This window comes from Odontesthes bonariensis, chromosome 5 (assembly GCF_027942865.1).
Source record: "Odontesthes bonariensis isolate fOdoBon6 chromosome 5, fOdoBon6.hap1, whole genome shotgun sequence".
Lineage (NCBI taxonomy): Eukaryota > Metazoa > Chordata > Actinopteri > Atheriniformes > Atherinopsidae > Odontesthes > Odontesthes bonariensis.
In genome coordinates, this window is record NC_134510.1 from 7,626,930 (window position 1) to 7,639,448 (window position 12,519).

At 42.2% G+C, this 12,519-nt stretch overlaps 1 protein-coding gene across 1 annotated transcript; it reads left to right on the forward strand.

Moving 5' to 3' along the window:
• Nucleotides 1-472: 472 nt before the first annotated feature.
• On the forward strand, nt 473-12,487 carry rbm42 (RNA binding motif protein 42). The gene is made up of 12 exons (XM_075464734.1): nt 473-586; nt 1,115-1,171; nt 3,047-3,176; nt 3,355-3,424; nt 4,934-5,005; nt 5,512-5,666; nt 6,269-6,439; nt 7,156-7,290; nt 8,822-8,939; nt 10,789-10,886; nt 11,924-12,020; nt 12,181-12,487. Exons 2-12 carry the CDS (start codon nt 1,116-1,118, stop codon nt 12,291-12,293), a joined length of 1,215 nt encoding a protein of 404 aa, XP_075320849.1. The 5' UTR covers nt 473-586; nt 1,115; the 3' UTR covers nt 12,294-12,487.
• The last annotated feature ends 32 nt before the right edge of the window (nt 12,488-12,519 follow it).

Below are 12,519 nucleotides of genomic sequence, written 5' to 3' on the forward strand. Positions count from 1 at the left end.
AGTGCTGTATTTAACAAAGAAATTCAGCAAAAGATAACAAAAAACAATTTACACACAGACAACATTTGTTTCACCCAGGTCTGAAAGGTGGGTGTTAAGAGATGTTTCAAAGTTTCGAGAGTTTCTGATGAACGAATATGCAGCGGTAACCCATTCCAAAGTTTAGGGGCAACCACTGCAAAAGCTCGATCGCCTTTCCTTGCATTTAGGCACATCCAGGTAAAGTTTGTTTGCCGACCTCAGAGCTCTGATTGGTCTGTGAATATGTATTAGTTTAAATACTCAGGGGCCGTTTAAAATTTTAAAAACAAACATCAGGATCTTAAAATAAAATAAAATTATGACTAAAATAATGATTTAATACAGCATATTAGAGAATAAAATTGTTTGCTTGGGACAGCTTCACAGGAAGTACTTAACTTTACTCGAAACGAGACTGGAAAACATTCCACGCCAGTAGGTGGCGGTAATAAGCCTCTAAGCTGGTTATCAACCACCAATACTACTGAAAAAGAAGGAGAAAATCCACAGTGGTTAGCATTGTAGCTCATTCAGTGGCTAGTTGTTGCTTTTTTCCTTTAAACATGTAAGTAACTGTGTTCATAGAACAAATGAGTTTGCTGAATTGTCTGTTGTTAATGACGAGTTGCTGGTTGAGGTGCTTTTGATCAAACTTAGGTGCAGCCTGAGCTAGTTTACTTGAAAATCCGAGCACCGTCAGTCAGGAAAGGCTCAAAACTATACGAAGCTAATGTTGCAACGGCCTGATAATGGTGTTGTGCTAAATGTTAGGTTTGCCCGAAGTAGCACCTTTTAATTAAGCGAATTGTAATTTGTTCGATTTTCATTTTAATCGAGGGGAATCAAGATCACGTTCTTAAATTTAGTAAACGTGGAGACACAGAGGCTAAAACAGCGTCAGTGTGAGTAAAATGCATCCCGACTGTAAGCCACTGAGCGGCTCTCCTGGTAGGCTCAGGCTGACTGCTTAAACTGCCGAAACATTAGAAATCCCAGCGCCAAATACTGCCGCTAATGAAGCTAGTCAACATCAGCTGAAGAAAAGTTTTATTACTTGGCTAGGTTTTGACCACAGTGTTTTTTTTTCTTGCAGCATGGCGGTCAAATCAGGAGAGGAGCGTCTGAAAGAGATGGAAGCAGAGATGGCTCTGTGAGTACACCTGATTCATCAGGCCGCTTTCACACTGAGGCTCCCTTCAGCTTCAGCTCACCATACTAACAAAAGTCACTCAGATCTCGGCAACATGCGCACATACATCACCAGAACATATCAGACCCGATGACAACATCTGGTCACGTTATCTCTGTTCTGCAGGATGTTCTTGGTTTGAGTCGGAGAACAGCTTCTCTCTGGGACAAACACTGTAACTAACTAAAAACAGGTCAAATAAATTTCCATTCAGGTTGTTTTAACACCCCTTGTTGAAATAAAACCCCTTGCTTCTCCTGAACAATTAAAGTTCACCCTCTTTCAGTTTGAATGTTTTATGTATCAGGACATAATAAAAACCATAAGGTCCTCAGTCGGTTAAAGTAGGTATTCAGTAAATTCAACCTCAGATGAACAAAAACATGACATATTACACTGTTATTATTTATTTAATAAAGCACAGAAGCAGTGTGTGAAAAACTAAGTGAACTCCATGATCCAGCAGCTTGTAGAAGCAAGTTAAAGCGATGGTTTTCTGTACAACATTATCAGTCTCTCTCATGGTTGTGGAGGAATTTTGGCCCACTCTTCTTTCAACGTTGCCTCAGTTCATGGACAGGTGTCGGGCTTCTTCTTTAGAGATCCTTGTCAGGCCTGAGCAGAAAGAACAGTCTTTATTTGATAAAAACTGAAAGGCCAAAATTAGTTGAAGCCGCTCAGATGAGTATTTTCTGTTATTAGTACTTGTGGTCCTGAAACTACCAATATTACTGGGCATGTATTGTTGTAATGTTTTAAATACTTGAACGCAGTTTTTCTAGAGAAGATAATTGTTTTGTATACGTGATTATCGTCCATCGACTCTTTTGGGCTTTCACATGCGCAAGCGTACAACTAACCGGTGAGTTACATGCTGTTTATAAAGTTGTTTTGTAACGTCCCCATGCCAGTAATGTGAGAACCATGCATATGGTTTTGATGGTAAGGCTTGTGACTTTATTGTCGGATGGTTTATAAAGTGGTGTGACGTTTCTGCAGTGTGCAAGTTATTGTTTTACGTGGAAGGGTTAGCGCTTGCCCCTTAGCCACCACGTATTAGCCTCGCATGACAGGCTGAGCGAACAGCGCGATCTCCACACAGGGAGTGCCGATTTGGACCTGTCTGTGTCCTACTATCAGTATTTGACAACCTCTAGCAATGGGATTGCGCTTCAAATGCCCCGGAGTTCCACTTTAACAACACGTTGAGAACAGCAGATGAGGCTCCTTATTGTGAATTGATTAATCTGCATGTATCCACAATCACAATGAGCGAGCAGAAAGCAGCATACAGATGAGCAGAAGGGACAAACTCACTAGTGTAGTGTGCGTGTGTGTGTGTGTCTTCACACTATGCTGCTCTGAAACATCTAGAACATTTCAGGACACCAGAGTTCCTGTGAAAGTGGCTTATGGTGCAAATGGGACTCTAGTTCCTTCAATGTCTGCAGCAGGATGTGGCGCATCCTCCAGAAGTCTGTGGCGGAGAGTACAGTCTGCTTTGCCGCGTCACTCAGAGCCAGAGACTCAAATAAACTGAACAATCAGCTCTGGGGGCTCCTGAGCCGGCCCCCAGCACAGAGCCAGCCTTCGTTATCACTTTGTACAAAGGAGAACACTGCACAAGTGGATGGACATAAGTAACCACACCGATCCGTCCTCTGCATGACCCAATGATTAAGCAACAGGCCCAACAGTCTCAGACACTGACTGCTTGTGCCAACCTGCCTTTTATGTGTTCTTATATTCTTTTTGCTAAACAGTAAATGTTTCACTGATATCATTTCACTTTTTAGGTTTGATAACGTGTTGTTTTAAATGTCAATACCTCCGCAGTTTTGAGCAAGAGGTTCTTGGCGGTCCAGTACCAGGAAGTCCACCTAACATGGAGCCGGTTCCTGTAGCTTTGGCTCTGTCTGCGGTTCCAATAGTGCGGCCAATTATCGGCACGAACACCTACAGACAGGTTTGTATGTCATGGATTACTTTACATTATGGATTATGGATTACATTTGTCATAACTTAGATTATGTGAACTATTAAAGGGCAACTCGAGCCAAAGAATTCACTGACAGAGAAAATCTGTGGAAATGTTTTCTAGTCTTTGTGAAAAGAATTTTCTCCTTGTCCTGTCTGTCACTCAGGTCCAGCAGACATTAGAGGCCAGAGCAGCGAGTTTTGTTGGTCCTCCACCACCAGCGTTCATGGGACCAGGTAATATAAGTGTGTGTGTGTGTGTGGCTTGTAGTATAAAAGTACTTTGAGTGGTCAGCCAGACCAAAATATGATGTATAACTACAGACTATTTACAATGTACAAAATTAGAATCATGAGTACCACATTCAGGAATTGGTTAATATGACAAGAGATGAATACAAGCCAAACAAGAAGAAAAATGGTTAGTACTTGTTAGTATTTTTAAACGGAGAGAGACAACATCTTTACTTTTTAAAATGTTATTTTGTTGGAACAACAATGCAGTAGGAACTGCTTATGAAAACAGTCTTTATGTTTCCAGTCTGGAAGTTACTTGGCATATATGTATCCATCTATCCTTTGTCTGGAATTATTGTTGTTGCTCGTGGTTTTGAAAATACATTTTTAACCAGGTGTAGAACGATGTTACCTTTAGTCAGAGGTAAAGAGGTGTTCAGAGGACACCTTTATTCATGTAGTGACTGATCAAAGTGAAAGTTGTTTCAGGGGTACATACGACCCCACTGTGAGGCTCACAGCACAGACCTCACTCGGCTGTCACACAGAAACTGCACTGCTGAAAGTTACCAATGATCTCCTCTTAGCCTCTGATAGCTGTTGTGTCTGTGCTTGTCCTGTTGGATCTCAGTGCTGCATTTGATACGGTTGATCACAGTATCTTATTACACAGACTTGAACATGTTATTGGGATTAAAGGAACTGGATTAGGCTGGTTTAAGTCATATTTATCTGATAGATTTCAGTTTGTTCTTGTAAATGAAGAATCTTCCTCACACACCAGAGTAAGTCATGGAGTTCCCCAGGGTTCTGTGCTTGGACCGATTCTTTTCACTTTATACATGCTTCCATTAGGTAACATTATTAGACAGCATGGAATAAATTTCCATTGCTATGCTGATGATACTCAGCTGTACTTATCTATAAAACCAGAGGAACCCAATAGGTTGGTCAGACTACAAGCATGTCTTAAAGACATAAAGACCTGGATGACTCAGAACTCTCTGCTGCTAAATTCAGACAAAACTGAAGTCGTTATCTTTGGACCTGAGCACTTCATGGAGAAATTTTCTTTATGTAGTTTCTCTAGATTGTTGTCCCCTCTTTTCTGTCCTAACAAACCCCCGCTGGTCGAGGCGGATGGCCACCCTTCCTGAGTCTGGTTCTGCCAGAGGTTTCTTCCTGTTAAAAGGGAGTCGTTCCTTTCCACAGTCGTCTCAGGCACGCTCAGGACGGGAGGTTGGACTGAAACTTGTCTTCAGTCCAAATCTGTTGGTTTCTTTAGCGAGGAAACTGTTTTTGAATTGGCTCTATATGCATGAATTGGATTATTTTGAAATTAATTATGATTACAATGAATTGAATTCCAGTTGGCTTGAATTGGACTATACTATTTAAGTGGCTTGAGATGACATTTGTTGTAATTTGGCGCTATATAAATAAACTGAATTGAGTTCCTGCAGATGTTTTTATTAAACTCGCTGTGTGTGTGACTTCTGTCTGTCCCAGTTCCTCCAGTTCGTCCTCCTCCACCTCCCATCATGAGACCAGCCTTTGTCCCACACATCCTGCAGAGACCTGGTAGGATCACCACTGGATTTCTCACTCACTGAATTATTCCATAAGATTTGTATCCGAGTGCTGCACGTTAGACGGGTGCTGTGCCTGAAAGTGTCATATTATACAGTGATGTGTGGTACTGAAACCGGTTCTGAGGTACAGAGGAACCAGAAGATGAGTGAGGGATGTTTCAGTGGGGTGAGAAGCCCTGGGAGCTGCTTTAAACCATTTTAAAAGATACCTGTTTAAACCTGACTGAAAGCTCATCAGACACACAATTTTCCACTACATTTGTAAAAAAGGAAAAAGAAAAAAGGTGGGGGGGGTATTGAGAAAGTGATACATAAAAACTTCCAGCTGGAGGAGGGTATACACTTTTCTTGCATTACTGCACGATAGAAAGAATCCCCGTATGATCCGACATCTTGTACAACCACCCTTTGCAGCAAAAACTTCAAAGTATATAAATGTATATACTGTGTGTGTGTGTGTGTGTGTATTTGTTAATAATAGCACTATGCCGTTAGGTGGTCAAAGGCTGCCGATGATGCGTGGTCCTCCAATAGCGCCTCCTATGCCCCGACCCCCTCCACCTCCTCCGATGATGGTCCCTCCTTCCCTGCAGGGTCCAATGCCTCAGGGCCCCTCTCAGCCTATCCAACACATGGCAGCTGCTCCTCAGGTCGGTAAACCCCGTCAGCCTTTTACAGCACTGTTTCACTTCTTATTGGAATGTTGTCAGCAGTCACTGTTTGTGGACAGAGGAAAAAGTGCTTCCTCTTAACACCATCTATCGCAGGTGCTTCCTCCCTGCAGCTGTCAGACTTCACAGCCAGTTGTGCTCCCAGGGGACCCCACACTCACTAAGACTGAGACAGTTTAATGTGCAATAATATACCAACCAGATATATTCCCAACCGTGCAATGGTGTACATTAAAACACTGTGTTTGTGTGTGTGTGTGTGTGTGTGTGTGTATATATATATATATATTTAATTTTTAACAATATATTGTTATTTTTTTTTTTTATTTTTTTTTTTAATAGTAAAATTTTTTTAAATAATATACATCATATGTGTATATGTTATAGAAACAATATATATTGTTATTAAATTTTTTTTATATATACTATTTTTGGTATTTTATTTTATTTTTTTTATCTCTTGCTGTTGCAACATAAAAATGTCCCACTGTGGGACGGATAAAGGTATTCTTCTTCTTATTAGCATCATTGCTAATCGTTTAGCTAAAATTACTACTGTGTTTGCTGGTGTTTGCCCTCAGGTTCGTAATATAGCCTCGATGGTGTCGGCTCCGCCTGCCAGACAGGGAGCCCCGCCCTCCATGAAACCAACACCATCCATCATCCAGGCAGCACCAACCGTGTACTCTGCTCCTTCTGCCACTATGGGACAGAAGAGAAATGATGTCCGGGCTCAAAGACAAGCCAGAATGGTACTTGCATCTTGATCAGTGCATGAACAATGTGTGTTCATGTTTTTATTTTTAGAGCAATGCTCATTAAAAGGAAACTCTGGCTTACTGCTCACTGTATTAGAAATATAGGGCTGCGGTTGTGTATTAGTAAACATGAAACCGGTTGTGACGCATGTCATGAAGACGAGGGCTGAGCAATTTTATCGATACTGTGATACATATCGATACTTCGTTTCCCGATAAAGTATCTTTTTTTTTTTGTTTTTTGTTTTAGCTGCGAGTATCGATTTATTTATTATTTTTTTTAAAGCAAACTTTATTGAAAAGTCAGACGTTACAATTAGTGAAAACACAGAACATTAAGGTAATACAATACAATGCCGGGGGGTCACGTTATACAAAACAGTGATAAATGAGTTCATGAAAATGTCGTATAAAGTGCACAGCTCTCACGTTTGTGACACGTTCGTTTGTTTCTGTTTGTCTGGCTGTGTTGTCCTACCGGTTCAAAGGTTGGACCACCAGTCCAATCAGCGTCTATTCATGTCAAATCACACTGTCCCTTTATTTCCCCCAGAAAATGATGTAAGTGTATCGTATCGAATCCTATGGCATCGTTGGCTGAATATCGTGTATCGTATCGTATCGTATCGTATCGTGAGATTAGAGACGGTCTCTGTTTGAGCTGTGTGTTGTCAGTGTATGAACCAGAGGGAGGGGTGTGCATCTTTCAGGAGGAGCTGGCAGCACGGGTTGCAGAGCAGCAGGCAGCAGTAATCGCAGCCGGCCTTCTCGACAAGAAGGAGAATGACGACAGCGGCGCCGTCATCGGTCCAAGCATGCCTGAGCCTGAGCCCCCCCACACCGAGGTGAGTTTCCAGCTTTGCTCTGAGCCCTTAGTCCCGCATCTTTCAACATGTTCCACGCACTGATGCTGTCAGAAGTAGCCGAAAGACAGAAGGCTTCGTGCACAATTTGGTCGAAGGTTGTTGCATAACAGCCCAGTAGAAGGGAAAAGGGTCACCGGTCACTTTGCAGCCATTAAAGTTTGTAGCAGCTGACTTCCATCTGCGCCACATGGAAGAACATTTGGCCTCCAGCATTTGTTCTTCTAACAGAACATGGTTCTAAATGTGAAAGGCTTCCTAAACTTGGGAAATAGTGTCTGAAGTGTCACTAAACAAGATCTTCTGACTTAATGCTGATACCAAGGAAAACACTTGATACCATTTTTCATACTACAGGGAAAATGACTAAATATTGTAATAAACAAGGCTGCAGACTGACGTCACCAGCATAAGAATGGAGCAATGCTTCCAACACTTTTCTTCTTTTTTTTTTTTTTAAATGAATCCATGATATCGCAGAGTAAATAATTATTTTCCAAGAAAGAAATCTAGTTATTCTGTTTGTTTTTAAGCACAGAGGCCAAAGAGTTCAATAAATCCTTTAATACTTGGCCCTTTCTCCCAGATAAAACATTGCTATTTCTGTAGGTTTATTACTGACACATTCATCAGGATGGAATGATGTTAGGATGGAATGAATGATGATGTGTGGAGCTGCATGCCGACTGAAGTCATTTGGTTGACTCACCACTCACTTCCATAGAGAGAGCAAATGAATGAGAAGCTGCACAGTTGCATGGTTCTGTGAGCAGAGGGGCCTGAGAACTGAAGGCTCGGCCTCCCGTTCCACCTGAAGAAACTCTGGGAACCACAAGCACACCTAGGTGCTCTGCTGGGATAACATGCTGCAGCCAGGTCACCTTGATTGAGTTTGTACATGCAGAGATGTTACATTCCTTTCTAACCTCGACAAGGAGTCGGTGAAGTTATTTGTAACTGGAGAAATCTGATCTCTTCTGTTGGTTCCTGGTTGGGTCATTTTGGCTCGGCTCGAGGCTTCTCATAGAGCTAATGGGACATCGTGTCAAAGGGAATTTCATCATGAGGTTCTTTCTGACTGCAGAAACTTAATTGTTTCCTTTTTATTTGGTTCTGTACCGCAGGAAGTCCATAGAAATCCCTTTGCAGAGTCTTTATTCTTTTAGTTCCTGCCTTGAAGTAGATGCTCTGTTGGCTTGACCAATAACTGTAGTTACATCATCAGAGAAGTGCAAAAAAAAACAAAAGAGGTAAAGTGTTGCCCATAAAAACCTCTGTGAGTATGCATTATATAGAGTACCATGATCACACCCTTCCGGAGTATTCATGGAGGGTTTCCCTAAACTGACTGAGTGTTTCAGCCGGACGGTTCATCGTTTTGGAAGAAATCTCACAGGAAATCCAGATTTATTTATTTATTTTCTGCAGGCCAGTGTTACTGTTCATCTCAGAACTGTGCGCTGGCGTCACACAGGTAAAGCCATCATGTGATGTCTGGGTGTGTGTTTTCCAGCCCGTTGAAAGCGCTGCAGAAGACAAGAAGAAGGGAAAGAACGAGAAGGTGAAGAAGTGCATCCGCACGGCAGCGGGGACGTCCTGGGAGGACCCGAGTCTGCTGGAGTGGGAATCAGGTAAAGAACTGTCTGCAGGCTGCAGGACACACAGAAATGTTGCTCTTCTCAACCTACTGCAGTGTTGTCACAACGAGGATTTCGATCATATGTTCAGTTGTAGAAAGATATCGATCATGTAAAGACCTGCAGAAACCAAATTTTCCTTGCTGTCATATGGAGCCTGTTCCTTAGAATCTTCAGATCCCTGATACAGCTTCAGTCAGAGAAGCTGAGGCACCTGTAAACAACCACCGCTAACGACTCGCAGCAAAGCAGACAGGAGCCCGTCTGTCACCGCAGGGACTGTCAGTACTTCCAACCAGTGGCGGCTCCTGACATTTTTTTTAGGTAGTGCAATTTCCAGTCTGTGAAAGCTGCATCAGAGTGTGCAGTGCGAAGCTGAACCGATTGCACTGATGCAAACCTGTTATGTTCCCACACAGGAAATAAAATGTCCAATCGTCCAGAAACTCCTTGTCTTCCTTAAATAAACACAACGCAGAGTCGAGGGGTTATTTGGTCTGCAAAATAACCAAAGTGACTCTGCAATTTCCCCCGTTATGTCCATAAGGACCATAAAAGTCCATAGGACTGAGGTATATTTGTCTAGGTAGCATAATTTATTGTAATAATTTTAAATCATTTTTTGTTATTTTTTGCATAATTTGCCAATCAGTTAATATAACACCTTAACCATTATTTATTTATTTTCCTCATATTGTTCCAGGATTCTATGAAATAAGTAAACACATAAGCTCTTAATGATAAGATTCATTCAATTTTCATTCTAAAGAATGTAATTAAAATGACAACATATAAATCCAAGTCAAGTGTTTATTGAAGTTTTGGAAAATATGACTTAGAAAAGCATAACCAGTTGTCAAACATGGTTAAGTGCAGCTTACTTATGTGAGATTTCTCTCTTTTTTAAATATAATACTGCACCATTAACAATGAATGTGTCATTATACATTCTGCTATCATTGTCAACATTATATGAAAGATTTAAATCATTACAAGTCAATGATTGAGCACAGAAGGGTAAGTTATTTAGCTACAAAATACTACCTGGAAAAATAGCAGGGTTGGTGGAGCCCTGGGTTTCATCTTTGCCTCGCAAGGCGAGCCCGAAAATCCTGCAAAATTCTTCCAAACTTCCTTCTCCGCATTAGTACGACGACTAAAGGGTACTTCTGTCAGAAACACTAACGTATTGTTGCACTCGCCATCTTCTTCATAGAATGTTTTTTTTTTTTTTTCTTTATTGAAAACCACAATGTTACAACAACAAGTAGAATGTTCATGGTCCCGCGCAACAGACATATGACGAAAGCACGTTGTGCGTCGTTTGTGCGAGCACATAAACCCTCATAGAAAATGCATTGGGAGCAGGATTTTTGAAAAAAACCGAGGTCCCATTCATGTCAATGGGAGCTTCCTGGTGCAAATTCGAGCCTGACAGAAATCGCACAAAATGGGCGTAGCAACACCAGGCGCGACCTTAATCTGATTGGACAATGACATATACAACCAGTTTGCCTACAGCAGATCAGTCCCACCTTAGCAACTAGATAAAAAAAAAAAAAAAAAAAAAACTCCGTGTTTGGTAGTGCGTCGCACAAATCGCCCCTATGGAGGAGCCGCCGCTGCTTCCAACGTATTTTTGATCGCCGTATTTTTCCAGAATAAGTTTTATTTTCCCTTCCTCTGCTCCGGGTGCTTCCCACAGTGTCGTAGACGAACACACAAAGTGCTGAATATTTAGAAAGTTAGCATGAGAGAGGCACGTAGAAGTGCTTTTTCACTGTCTGACTCTTTGATGCTGGAGCAGTGTGTGTCTGACCCTTCTTTCCTCCCTGTGTTGCAGATGATTTTCGTATATTCTGTGGAGATCTTGGTAATGAGGTCAACGATGACATACTGGCGAGGGCCTTCAGCAGATACCCATCTTTCCTTAAAGCTAAGGTGGGCTGTTTCTGTGAGCACATTGAGAGAAAGAGAGCGCCACAACCCTGGTTGTTGTGTGTTTGGCATCATTCTTGTTTGTTCTCAAGGGGGGGGGGTGTCTGGAAAAAGGACTAAAATCATAAAGAATCCCAAATGTGTGTGAAGCTGAAGCACAGGAAACACTGCTGTGGAAAACCAAATGCACATTTTATAAAAATTGAAAAACAAATACTAGAATATCCCCCAAAAAAATCTTCAAAGAGCAAAATATTTATTTGATGGCGAGCTTTACATCCCCATTTTGGGGAAAATGCTGTTATTGGACAGCATATCTGTTAAAAAGAAACAAAAACCTTTTAAATTCATCTCACAACTTTTTCTTTTTTATGCTTCTCTGTCGCTATTCGTCAATCCGTCTCCGTAGTCACGGAGATGCTCTCCGTCCTTTCGGGCTGTCGGATACGCAAGGCAGTTCACCTCCCGATCAGTAGGCGGCGCTACGTTAGACGACCCTATGGTGAAAGTGGTTGATTGATTGTTCACCTTCCGGCTCCGTTCCACTCCTCACAGTGAACGATGGCGAGCGAGAGAGAAAGACTGGTGTTGGAGTTGGAGCTTGTTGATGTTGAAATGCAAACAATTTTGACCAAATATTGACCGGCACACAGTAAACTCTTTCAAAAATGGCGCTGTTGTTGTTCTGAGAGGAAGGAGCTAAACCGGAAAAGTGATTCTGGAAATGATGTTGTTAGCCGACCAATCACAACCCTTGCGGTCTCCGGATAGAGACGCGCGCAAGCCACGGAGAGCGTCTCCGGGAGGGTCTCCGTAGGCGACCATAAATCAGCCTTAAGTCAGAAGACAGCTCTTTAGAGCTTTGCTTGCATGCTTAGCGTGACACCCTTACTCTGTGTGTGTGTGTGTGTGTGTGTGTGTGTGTGTGTGTGTGTGTGTGTGTGTGTGTGTGTGTGTGTGTGTGTGTGTGTGTTGTTACTGGTAACATAACTGTGCATTCAGTGGATGAATGACATCATCATATGGACTGTTGTCACCAGGTGGTCCGAGATAAACGGACTGGGAAGACCAAAGGCTACGGCTTTGTCAGCTTCAAAGATCCAAACGACTACGTCCGAGCCATGAGAGAGATGAACGGTCAGTTTCTGCACACACACACACACACACCCTCAACTCTGTCGTCACACACTGGGACGTGATAACTTGGAGGCCTCTTCTCTCCACCATGTTCTGAGGTCACGCTGACACGTCTTTGGATGTAAATGTGGCCGCTCTGTGTCCCTCTTCATCTGTTCAGGGAAGTACGTCGGCAGCCGTCCCATCAAACTCAGGAAGAGCATGTGGAAGGACCGCAATATGGAAGTGGTTCGCAAGAAACAAAAAGAGAAGAAGAAACTGGGCCTCAGATAGTTTTTAGGCGAGTGAAGGTGTGTGTGTGCGTGTGTGTGCGTGCGTGTTCTGCTCTCCAGTGGACACAAACTGTTGTGAGATCTTATTTTGAGATGTCCGGTTAAGAGATGAGAAATGTATTTGTTGTTTATACTCTCACTGTAGCTCCTTGAATAAAACCACACCCGTCATCGGTTCTTGTTGGAAATAAACCACCAGCTGCTTTGTTTTCATCATTTTAGCTCTT

Coding starts and splice junctions, on each gene's coding strand:
- rbm42 (XM_075464734.1), top strand. CDS start 1,116: ATGGCGGTCAAATCAGGAGAGGAGCGTCTGAAAGAGATGGAAGCAGAG. Junction 1,172..3,046: donor ATGGAAGCAGAGATGGCTCT/GTGAGTACACCT, acceptor ATACCTCCGCAG/TTTTGAGCAAGAGGTTCTTG. Junction 5,667..6,268: donor ACATGGCAGCTGCTCCTCAG/GTCGGTAAACCC, acceptor GTTTGCCCTCAG/GTTCGTAATATAGCCTCGAT.